The sequence below is a fragment of the Cyrtonyx montezumae genome, unplaced genomic scaffold (assembly GCF_038088225.1).
Source record: "Cyrtonyx montezumae isolate F1298 unplaced genomic scaffold, pur_monq_1.0 scaffold_3, whole genome shotgun sequence".
NCBI lineage: Eukaryota > Metazoa > Chordata > Aves > Galliformes > Odontophoridae > Cyrtonyx > Cyrtonyx montezumae.
In genome coordinates, this window is record NW_027072034.1 from 3,529,621 (window position 1) to 3,542,241 (window position 12,621).

The 12,621-nt window shown below is 43.2% G+C and overlaps 1 protein-coding gene across 1 annotated transcript; it reads right to left on the minus strand.

The window, feature by feature from the left end:
• Positions 1–219: 219 nt before the first annotated feature.
• RGCC (regulator of cell cycle) lies at positions 220–11,351 on the minus strand. Its single transcript, XM_065742076.1, has 5 exons — positions 11,277–11,351; positions 11,004–11,195; positions 2,799–2,906; positions 1,675–1,737; positions 220–577 (listed from the first exon to the last, which is right to left on the minus strand). Exons 1-5 carry the CDS (start codon positions 11,311–11,313, stop codon positions 570–572), a joined length of 408 nt encoding a protein of 135 aa, XP_065598148.1. The 5' UTR covers positions 11,314–11,351; the 3' UTR covers positions 220–569.
• Positions 11,352–12,621: the final 1,270 nt, after the last annotated feature.

Below are 12,621 nucleotides of genomic sequence, written 5' to 3' on the forward strand. Positions count from 1 at the left end.
TGACTAACTTTATTTTCCTGACTGTATTAAATTCTACACAGTAAAAAACACTTAAACAATTTGATAGCAACCATATGAAGTTCTGTTTGAGGACACTGTAACACATTTTGCCTAACAAAGGATACAGTCTTATCAGATATTTTTAAGCTCCATGTTTTCAGTAAGTGCATAATCTGTGCTGATGCTTCACAGTTCATATGAAAGTTGCAGAGCTCCAGATTCCAGTTCAGGGTTTATTTGTATAAAAATATATTATAATGGAAAAAGCATTAAGTTCTCAGCTATATAAAATTACAAATATATTTTCATAAAAGCAACTTTAAATTAAAATTCAAGCTATATTTTAAAGTAAAATATAGCCAGAAAATTTAAGTTATCCAATTCCAGCTGCTGCAAAGTAACACCTCTGATGTTTGCCAGTTAAATACTTGTGGGAGTTTACAAAGGTTGTGTTCAGAAGGTGAATATCTTGTGTAATGAAGTTATCAGACAAGGGCAGCAGTCCTCCATGACTGATGTCACTTATCCCTTAGATGACATCCACATGCAAACACTGCCAAAGATTCACTTCACATACCTGGAAATACAAAAAAGAACAACTATAAAGTCCATATTTAGTAAGATTGTTAGCTGCCTGACAGGCCACAGCTATATTTTGGCACATTTATTTTTTATAATAATTAGAAAGCTGAAGGTTAACATAAGAATTCAAGTCTACTGTTATATTAATAGTTGCATTGTGCTTCAAAAAGCATCTGCAAAAGTCTGTGTAACCTCAACACATGTAAATAGTGACTTCTCAAAGAAAAAAGTTATAAATCAGATGGAAATTTCCAAGAACTTCAATGTATGAATAAGATGCACAATACTGGGTCACTTGTTTTACAGTAAATGAGAATCTGTTGAGATAGCTCGAGGTTTCTTTGTTGGTAAGAACTAGCATAGCAAGCAGCAATCCCTGGCCTCACTTCAGATGTGCCCTGCAAGGAGGCAACAAAGCCAATGTACCATAATCAGCCCCTTCAGAGTTAGCTGCAACACAGCTGTGCAAGATACAGCAAAGTGAAATTTGGAGATTTATACAGAACAAAAATCCCCAAACCTACAAACTCAGAAGTAACTGACAGATTTCTCTTCTTAGACAAGTGGTTAGGACAGTTAGCTCAAGCATAGATGTAAGAAAAAATAACAAAATGAAATAAATCAGAAAGCTAGAAATATCTAAATCCTGGTTTCACTTCTGAGACAGGGAAGTGGGCAGCTCAAGTTAAAACCAGGGCAGATGGTTGTGGCTTCAAGAATTATAGGGAAGGGAAAACACCTCAATGAATACAAGAAACCCAGTTCACAGCTTTTGAACGTGTCTCTGCAGTTCTAGTGCTGATTTTTTGTTTTGGGTTCTACACTCTTGTCCATGGGAAAAAAAGAAGCCCAGCATCGCACCTCAAACAGCATGGGAAGAAAAAGAATAGGCAGAATAGATGGCAGGGAACAAGGTACTGGGTTGTTCTGTTTGTCCTCGCTCCTCTCAAATCATAATGAATTGCTCAGTAGAACAGCTGGAATATACAACTTCCAGACAGTATCCCCATCCACCAAAACACAGTCATGGGGTGATGAAAGTGTGACTAGCGACAGACAAAGCAATATTCAGTCTTCTAAAAACCTACTTACTTGCTAGTGTCCTGTCAAGATCAGCTATGAATTCTTCCAGCTCTTTTGTGTCTCCAAGCTTTGCTGCAAATTAGGAAGAGAGAGTCAGTATCCAGGTACGATAAAAGGAACCACTGGAACCACACAATCCCTCAGATCATTTTTAGAGGTATCAAATCTGCTCTGGATTACTTATGGTGAAGTTCAGGGTTGCTGCAGTGTCCATATGCATTCTTAGAGAAGATATATAATTGAAAAGTAAAGTTTTCAATCTTTTCAACTAAGGCAAGTCAAGCCTGTTTAGCTTCCTTTAAAAGATGCTGAAGAACTGAGGGGGAAAAAAAGCTGTAAGTCAACTTTGCTTGGAAGAGCAAGGTCAACATTGCTACTATGGAATTCTTATTACTGTATTCAGACACAGCATTCATGGCCCTACCCTACTCAGATAGCTCCTAGACATACCCCAATCCAAACCTCACCTCAGTATCTGTGGTTTGCTAAATGTTACATCCTTTGATCAAGGTCCACAAAGGTTATATTTAAATCCAAGCATTTATTCAAATTTCCACCACTGAGAACATCACTGGTTCCATTCAATCTAGTTTTATTTCAAATGACTTCCGTATCTCACTTCCATGATCTATTCCAGAGTGGTCTTAACCATTTCTACATTCTCATCAGGAAGAAAGTCTTGACCTCATGTGCAGCTCCTGGTTGAGTATTAACTGAGCAGTACTAGTTTAACTGAAACACTTAACTCCCTACTTCTTAACTACAACACAGTTCTCACTACCATCATGGTAATTATTAAAAGAACCTTTTATTTGTTACTTGCAGCCAGTCACATATTGCAGCCTCACACCCAAGCTCAGCATTTCTGTACAGAGATGGGACACTTAAGCTACCTAGTTGCTTAAGTTAGACTTGTTAACTCTGAAGTGAATATTCTGTAAGTAGTACCACGATTCCGATCAACTGAACAACCTTTCTGTAGCCAGGTAGTTCAAAACCAAAAGTTGCTGAATAACCTGAAGTGAAGAAGCATGGATGCCTTATGCCACTGTACTGATCAGCAATAATACTTGCACTCGCAGCGTGCTTATATAGATGAGCATTCAGAAGAAACACTGAGGATTTAAGTTTACCTTTACAAGGAGTTACTGATGGGGATGGCAAGCTTGGAGTAGATGCAGTTGGAGAGTTCAGTTTTTCATCACTGAGGCTGAAACTACTCCTGTAGAGTGAATCTGCACCTGTTTAAAAAAAAGTCAAGTTAAAAATAGCACCACCTCAGATTTCACAATAGGATTAAAGGGAAAAACATGAGGTTTCTTACATGGGCTTCAAAGTCTGCAGAACTGAAGTTTACAGACTTTAAAACCAGAGGGATGACTAAGTTACCTATTGTTTGAATATTCTTGTTCCCACACCTACTGTTAATTAAGGAAGCAGACCTGGGCCCTTTCCTCATCTCCTAGAAAGCACCAGCTTCCCCTGCACTTTAGCATCGTACAGGGAGTATTACAGCCATTATCCTGCATATGTTAAATGTTAAATCTCACAGTATTCTGGGACATCTCAGTTATGGGAACTTTTCAAAAGTTATTTTAAAAGTTAATTAAGAGCTTTAGGAGAGAAACAGTTCCTCAGAAGCAGTTATTATAGAAAGTATAATTACATCACTCACCGTGGCAATAACACAGAAAATTGCAGCGCCTCATTAAGAACAGAAATGCTTACCTGCCCAACTCTGGAGTTCATGAAGCAGTAAATCTGCACACAAGTTGCACTGCAATCTCATTTTAGATAGTCTTTTAAACAAAGCTTTATGTGCCATGGAAAGCAATGGCAAAGGTTCCAATACCATTTTGATGTTCCTGGATTTTAGAGGAGGCGGTAAGATTCAAACACTTATTGCTATTTTCCTTCTTTGCACAGGCAATGTACAAGATACTAGGCATGGCTCCAGCAGAAAGAGGAATAGGCACTGTGTTAGATGCCAGAACTGGTAGCTCCTGCAGTTTTGAGCTTGGTATACTGCAGTACCAAGTCACAACTCTCATGTTTTCTTGGACATATGTCCAAGTAGATGACTTCCCTGGTTAAAATTAAGAGTATCAGATCTCCTTGCCAGAAACTGCACGTCTACACTTCCACTGAACGCCTCCATGGTGCCCACAGACATCAAGATGAGACCATCCTCCAGTGGAGGACTTCTCTCCCATAAATTGCCTTCACCTTTGGGAAGAGAAGCGTGTCCACATCCCACCTCACCTAGTCCATAGTCCAGACCAGTAAACCCACAAATCAGACCAGAAAGGGCAACTGCATCTGGAAGTGCCAAGCCTGCCAGCTGAGTTGTATCATGTTTATCCAATCTCCTACAGGTTTTTTCCTCCTGCATCAGCTTCCAATCCTGTCTCTACTGCAACATAACATTGCAAATGCTTACATGAAGAGTTTCACCCTGGAAGGTTTTCCTCTCTTTTATATACATTGGCTCATTGCAGTATACCTTCAACAGTTCCCTTTGGTACCAGCTCAGCTCCTGCTACAAGTGCACGTGCTACTCACAGCACTGTACAAACAAAATGACATCTGTTATCTGGGATTATGGCCTGGCCAAGTCAGCTTTCAGATGGCATTCCTTGTGCAGAAGTGGGATGGTGCTTCATACTAGCTTTTCATCACTATTTTCACAACTTCACTCTTAAATGTCCATTCTCCCTAAATCTGAGAGGATCAGAACCAGCCACTTGAAACTTGTGGCAGATTTGAGGAATACAAAGCAGAATTATCACGGAACTGTAGGGGTTGGAAGGGACCTCCAGAGATCACGGAGTCCAACCCCCTGCCACAGCAGCTCCCTAGCCCAGGTTGCACAGGTAGGCGTCCAGGCGGGTCTGGAACGTCTCCAGAGAAGGAGACTCCACCACCTCTCTGTGCAGCTGTGCCACTGCTCCGTCACTGCACTGGGAACAGCTTTAGAAAGAAAAGCATTGAAAAAAGCAATATGTATATATTTTTAAGTACCTTCTAGAAAGATTAATTAACCAGCATAAGAAGCAAGAGATGTTATCTGACACTGCTCTGCATCATCATCATCTTACCAGCATTGTATAGTGAAATGAATCCTAGCATGAGAGGGTTTTAAGTATTTTAAGTAATAGTTAAAGATATGACAAATCTCTTCCTGAAACGGAGCAGCTTCCAGCTAAAACCACATCACTTTTTAGCCAAGATACAAACCCTATTGAACAAGGAACTTAGAATGGAAAGTTTTAACTGGGATAAAAGCCCTGCCATTATGAAAAAGCCAAATAACACCTCACACAAACAGGGCAATAGCCAAGAGTACAACCCAATGAAACGCCAACAGGACAGGCTGAGGATGAAACACGTGTCTGAGGTAACATTTGGGAGGAACAGACTGTGAATTTTCAAGGGATTTTTTTCAAGGGATTTATTCTGAATGTGTTACAGTTAAGTAAATAAGAGATAATCCAGAGAACAACAGCTATAAAGCTGAGTATACTTATACTGCAAAGTCCATGCTCCTAGTATCCAGGCACCAGATGTCATGATGCTGGGAATCTATATTATAAAACCAGTGCTTCTCATGCATTATATTCCAAGCTCCAGTTGCTCTTACCTATGGCTGAATTAAAGGCTTCTTTTTGTGAATTCTTGTGAAGGCAACTCAGATTTCAGAAGAGCAGCATGCCATTTAAAATGACCTCAAACCATTCACACATTTTTATTTACATCCACACACGTGCACCTGAATCCTTCATCACCTCAATTCCTCTTGTGTTTTTCTCCATGGTCCTTCTATAAGCACTTGAAGCTACTGATCACTTACCTCACCATGTATTAACACCAGGAAAAGGTGAAAAGCTTTCAGAGAACAGCTATGTTCTGATGGGCTGTAATATTAAACTGCTACAAGCAAATATCTAAATATCTATTCACCTTTCTCAAAAAGTGAAATGATATTTTAGGTAGTGCCTTTGGCTTACACTTGCCACCAAGCAGCAGCAATTCAGTGATGGGAATACCACCTTTAACAATAAAAACTGAAAAACCTGCAGTGCAAAAGCACCAGCTTTTTAAGTGGTGTAAGCAGGCAGCTCTGGAAAGAAGGACACTTTAGTTCTGCCACAGCCCAGACTCACTCACCTTCAATAAAAGGGGCCTCAGAAGATTTCCACTGCTGCACAAATACAACATACCCAGCAACTTAATAGCTAGAGGCTGATGCCAGGGATCTCACTGCTGCTGCCCTTCCACATCCAGCCCCTTCCCTCCCTACTCAATGCAAGTTCATCTTGCATTCATTCCTTCTTGGTTTTGGCTTTGCAATTGGATCCTATTGCCTGTGTGTGCATACAAACTAGATCTCTGTGAACTGTCTTAAAGAAAAAGACCTTAAAATCTGATAAGTTAAGAAACTGAGTTGATTTACATGAGCTAAACTAAGCCAACAGAGGCAAAATTAGGGGGTTGCAACAGATATGGGTGTATTTTACTTTGGCAATGTAATCTGTAGTTAGTATTGACCTTTGGCATTCCAAAAAGAGCAACAGTGCAATACCATGCAAGTATAGCGTGTTTTCATGATGTGAAGAACTGAAAGGTTCTGGAGAGTAATTAACTGAAGGAGGAAAGCCTCAAACATTTTAAAACAGACAACAGAAGAGATCCATTGTCTGATTTCTTTAATATTATGTTATTTATAGAACCATAGTTCAGCACACGGAATGAAGAAGCACCAGAATCAGTAAAAATTTTACTATAATTTGCAATGAGTGAAGTTGAAGAAAATACCTCATTCCCAAAGTCTTTGGAGAAAATGGTCTGCAATGCCACATAAGTCTTTGTGAATGGGGAGTTCATTATGTAATGATATTCAGCACTTAATGATTAGACTGCACAGTTAATTGTGAGTCAGAACACAGCCACCTGCTACAAATAAGAAACCTGGCTGTGAACGCAACCCACAAAAGTGAGAAACATTCACCACACAGAGCTTGCTTCACAACATGCACACTGCAGCCCTCAAGGAGAGGCCTTGTTTGATCACAGACACACATTTCATCACATCATTCTGCTGCCTTTTGCCTAGCCAGCAACCATCTGCTCTAGCATAGCCACTGGAATCTCACACCTCTCATCATCAGCACGTGTAGGCTGAACGATGTGAAAGATTTGAGATCTCACAGCTAACAGTCACAAGGAAGACTGAAATTCAGATGTGCAAACTCCTCATTACAGACAAAGCTATTACTCCATCATGCTTACTGCTGGTGAGGCAGCATTGCCAGCCCCAGTCATCCCCTTCCCTGAGGTTTCTTTTCTGAAGGGTTGGAGAGAAACAGGTATGCTCGAGAGGCAAGAACAGGAACTGTTATGAAAAAGCATAGTTCTCATTAAATTGCAATACCTGGTAAAGCATGTGTACCTAACACCCCTTGATTTTCTTCCCCTTAAGCCTATCAGTAACTTAACTGACAGTTTTGAGAATTTCTTTATTAAACAAGTCTTCATTTTGTTTTCCATTCTAAATATTTATTACATTCTTCTCAGAGACAGGTCATTAGAAACTTGCAGAAACAACCTACTTCCTTAAAATTCTCTTCCTCCTGCAAAACTGGGGCTCATCACTCAAATCAAAAACTCACCTTTGTCCTGCCTCTCAGAGCAGCTCACAGTAGATGCCTACAAAGTTCAGTAGTGGTACAGGTGCATACATAAAGAAACTCTACCAGGCCCTAGCAACGCTCAGATCAATGCATTTTCTAAGACAGCTGTAGTTTCTTAGCATGTAGGAGTCCCTTGAGAATGTCTCACCCTCTCACAGCCCCATGATTTTATCTAGCTACTTTTTGAGTCCATAAGCTTTTAACATTCACAACACCTTAAGGCAATATAGTTTAGTTTCACTCTGCAATGTGTGGTGACATAGCCTTGCTGGTTTAATCTTATTTTCTCATACTGGGCGAGGTCACAGTTGCTTCCCTGATGTCATTTGGGACATTCTGGAAGACTGCTTGTCCCCACCCAAGCCATCTCATCTCTAGGCTGGCAGCTCAGTCCGGACAGTCATATGGAAACTATTCCATCTCTTCGCTCATTTCTGCCGTCCCTCTGTACCTTCCCTACATACTGCAATAGATCACATACATAAACTGGTTCTTCGGGATGAGTGCTGCAGTACTAACAGTGGCTGAAGCTTCAGCTCTGGGGGGAGGCATCAACCCAAGCCCACAGACTTCCATGCATGTAACCATGACCACCTGCACTATGCCAAGCATTGAACATTAACCAATGCAACTCAGCCCCTGAAACTTACACCTGCTCCTGTTTGAATTAAGGAATTAAGAGCACCAGATGCACTCTTGTTTAAAATATGAGAGGTATTTGTCAGAAAGCATCTACATGCCCCTAAAAATAGTTAGGATGATGCACTGCAGGCTGTGTCAGTGCAAGAAGTGAAATAACACATTTTATTTTGCAGCACTTTTTAATAGGCAAGCCTGTTTCAGAGAAAGTACATCTATAGGTGAAGTCTAAACACTTGAGAGTATACCATCAAATCTTGGTTTGGCTTCTAGAAGTTATCCAAGATTCGGAAGAAGAAATGCTGAAACATTTTTCTTCTTGACCTCTTACAGTATCTCAGTTTCCATTCATTACTGTGAGCCTGAACTTCAGTGTCCTGACATTAATATACATACTCTAAAGCAAAATACATCAGGTGGACACAAAGCCTCTACTCTTCCACAGGATCATCTGAGTCAGAAGGAACTCCCAAGGACCATTAACTCCAACTCCTGGCTCCACACAGGACCACCCAAACATCAAACCCTATGTCTGAAAGCAGTGTCCAAACACTCCTTGAACTCCAGCAGCACAGGATCGTGCCCACTGCCCAGGGCAGCCTGTTCCACAACAAACACTCTCTAGTGAAGAACCTTTAGTTAATTTAGTTAAAGCCCAACCTGACCCTCCCCAACACAGCTCCATGCCCTTTTCCCAGGTCTTAAGCTTATTCCAACACAGAAGCAGCAAGTGATACCTGTCAAGCAGGACAATTCTGCTGCATTTACACTAGCATATTCTAACTAGATAGGATTTGGATTAGGGAGTGCTATTTTATAGCAACAAAAATACATGGTAAAAAAAAAAAGACATCCCTCAACTCAGAAGCTTCTGCACAATCAATAACCTAGAGCATGAAGCTGTAATTCTTTCAGTTGAATGCATCGAGTTGAAACAGAATTGGTATTCATCCAAGAACGTCTGCTGCACTGAACCCCCAGTTGCATCATGGTTTCCAGCACTGACTCAATCAGCTGTTGTGGTTAATGTAACACTTGCATGCCAAGCGTTAACATCACTGTGAACATCTGCACATGCTAGCACTTTCATCACTGTAAGATCTAGAGTCTAGTGTGCTACATGTCATACTTAATCACAGCCAAGACAGACCTCGTCCAAAGATCATCTAACCAAACAACAGGACAAGATGTGGGAGAGCCAAGCACTCTCACATCCACTTTCCAAAAGAGCACGTTCAATCTTTTTTATCTCCTCTTTAAGTGGTCAGAATATGCAACAGAACCTTTTCCATTAGTGCTTTTGGTACTAGATTCCTCAAGAAGAGATTTTTAAAATAAAGAAAAAAACAACAAACACACAACCCCCACACAGCACTATTCGCAGGCTTAACTGCACTAAAAACAATCTTTTGTAAATCCTTCTGTTTAAATTAAATGGAATCATACCCACAGCAGAAACCCCAGGAGAGTCCTTTCCTTACCTTACTGTAAAAGGGTATTGTTAGGACCACTTGCTATCAGTTGCTAACTTCTAGAAAGGTAAGATTTGAGATCAGTTCAAGTGCCCTGAAACTGAGTTACAACAACTTAAAACGTCACCTCCCTCACTCAGCCTCCACTTGAAGATACCACCACAGGAGCAGCACAAAGATGTAAGGCCTAACCTTCAGCCACTCCACATCAGCAGAGATGAGATTAGCACTATATCTTCTTGCTGGGAGACTAAAATGTAACAGTCACAACTGTTCTGTAAATATATGACAAGATATCCTTGGAACAGACTGCAGCACCAAAGAACAAGACTCTACAAAGACACAGCTTTCACAAGTAAGGCCATAACCCAAATTATCTGCAGATAACCTTGTTAGCATTTATTTTGCCTTGTTACAGATGCATTGCAATAAGTTGCTCTTTCAGCCCAGCTTCTGCAGGGATGTTTAACCCATGTGTTACCACAGGAATAGTGAGGTGGTGGATTCAGCACTGCACTTATGCTACAGGACAGAGACCAAATGAAAGGTGGCTCTAGGGAAAAAAACTTCAGTCTGAACAGAAAGAGCCTGGGTAAACTCCCTACACCTATTCTTAAAATAGCCACAGGGAGCATAGCTAGGTTACATCAGACACCAGAGCCTGTTTTATACAAGGAGCTCTTCATAAACCTGCAGTCCCTCTCCAATCCTACTCTTGCTCCAAACTAAGTTGTCTGCCCTGAATGAAGCCTTCTGCAAGCGTTCTACTGGGAACTTTCTGAGAAAGGAGGAAAGCAGACTGACTTTCTGTTTCCTTTTGCTGTAAATAAACACTTGTATGGTTGAATCAGCTGGATCATAACAGGTCTCTAAGTCAGCGTCCAGAAAACTTTGATTCCTCCATAGCCATTGCCATTAGACACCAGTAAGGGAGAAACTCTACACACATCAGGACTGGGCATTGACAAGTTCATAACTGAAGGCCCTTGGGGATTCCATACAGAGCCAAATCCTTCGTTCTGTGCTATCTCCCATTGATGTAGTCAGTCTCTATCAGCTCAACCCTGTGATAAGTTCTTATTCTCCAGACCTTCCTGAAGATCCTATCTGCTGATTTACAAGAGCATGCAGTCTCTCATCAGGTCTGAAGAACCTGATGGAAGAACACCTTCATTTTCCCCCCAGATGCCTTTCATTTCAGCCCAAACTGAGCAGTTTTAAGCACTGCTCAAGACGCAAGTCCTTTGAGTCACAGAAGGAAACTAAGTAACTACAGACAGCCTTCTTCCAGAGTGATAACCTAGAATCACAGAATCGTAGGGGTTGGAAGGGACCTCTAGAGATCATCAAGCCCAACCCCTGTGCTGAAGCAGGTTCCTGACGCTGTTTTCTTGGGGTTTTCTTACTGTCATCTGTTTGCATTTCATCTCTTTCCCAATAGTAGAGTATTTCCCTGGAGGGAGAATTTCGGAGCTATCAGCGTCAGCACCTCTTGCTTTCCCTAAGTCACCGACCACAGACGCACAGCGTCACTCACTGTCGGAGTCGCTGAGGCCGCTGCCGTCGCTGACGCTGGCGCTGCTCCGCCGCTTCATGCGCTGCAGGTGCTCTCCGTAGTGGAAGCGGCTCCGTCCGGCGGGGCAGGCCAAGTCCTCCAGCACCGCCTCGAACTCCCCCAGCGCCTCCGCCAGCCCGCCCGCCTCCTCCGGCGGAGCCGCGGGACGCCGGCCTGAGGGAGGAGAAGAAAGCGGCGGTTAAGCGAAACGCTGACCGCGGGAGACCCGAGCCCTCGCCCATCGGCCAGACCCACCTTGTCCCGCCGGGCGCTGCGCTGCAGGCGGTTTCATGGCCGCTGCCGGGTCGGCCCCGCCGCTGCCGCCTCTTATAGCCCGCCCGGGCTGGGGGCTGAGGGGCGGGAGCGGGAGGCGGCGCTGCCGGGATCGGGCGGGCGGTGCAGGTGTCGACGGGTGGGGTCCCCGCGTTGGGGTTGCGTCACCGCCGCTTTGCAGCCTGAAAGCCAAACGCTGCGAAAGAGAGGTGGCAGCGGGGACACGCTGACGAGGATCCATCCAGACCTGGGGCCACCAGCGCGGGATGGATGTGGAAGCGTTGGAGAGGGTCCAAAGGAGGACATGGGGATGGCCAGAGAGCTGGAGCAGCTCTCCTATGAAGACAGGCTGAGGGAGCTGGGCTTGTTGAGCCTGGAGAAGGGAAGGCTCCGGGGAGACCTCACTGCAGCCTTGCAGTGTTTAAAGGGAGCTTATAAACAGGAGGGAGACTGACTTTTTACAGTCTGATAGTGAAAAGACAAGGTGGAATGGCTTTGAACTAAAAGAGGGGAGATTTAGGTTACAGACTAGGAAGAAGGTTTTTCCTTGGTGGACAGTGAGACGCTGGCACAGGCTGCCCAGAGATGCTGTGGATGCCCCATCCCTGGAGGCACTCAGTACCGGGTTGGATGTATTCTAGAGCAGCCTGAGCTGCTGGGTGGCACTGACCATACCGGGGGGTTGGAACTGGATGGGTTTTAAGGCTTTTTCCATCCCAAGTCACCTTACGGTTCTATGATTGTACAAAGAGGAAACATCCTGTGTTTTCACATGTGGCAGTGGCACATCACTACACTTCAGCTCACGACCCATGCTGTGCTAGAATCTGCCCGTGCTCTCCTATGGTTGTTTCTTGGCACAGCCCATCGTTGAGCTCTGAATACAGCCATGGGGCAGCTGGACCAGAGCAGCAGTGGGGTGATGTGAGGACAGTAGCAGGTGGAAGGTGGGATGCAGTGAGCTGCTCAAACATGTAGAGCTATAGTCTGTGCTGCGTCAGCCAGGGTGCTCTACAGTGGAGAGGTTTCCTTAACCAGAGCTGAACGATATTAGTTTGTCCTGAAGTTGGGTTAACATGAAGCTTATACATGCCACAGCTGCCACTGATCTCATGTTGCCTCTCAGACTTTTAAAATAAAAGCTGGCTGAGCAGCTAAAATATCTGTTCTGTAAAATGCCCATTGGGCAAGATGCTGTCACATTTTGTTACAAGCAGTAGTACTGAAAACAGACATCAGGTGCTATTCCATGCATATGCGTCAGGAGCTGTGATTATATTTGTGTGTTGATGAGGATATCTGGAATTAAAATAGAAGTCTTGGGAAC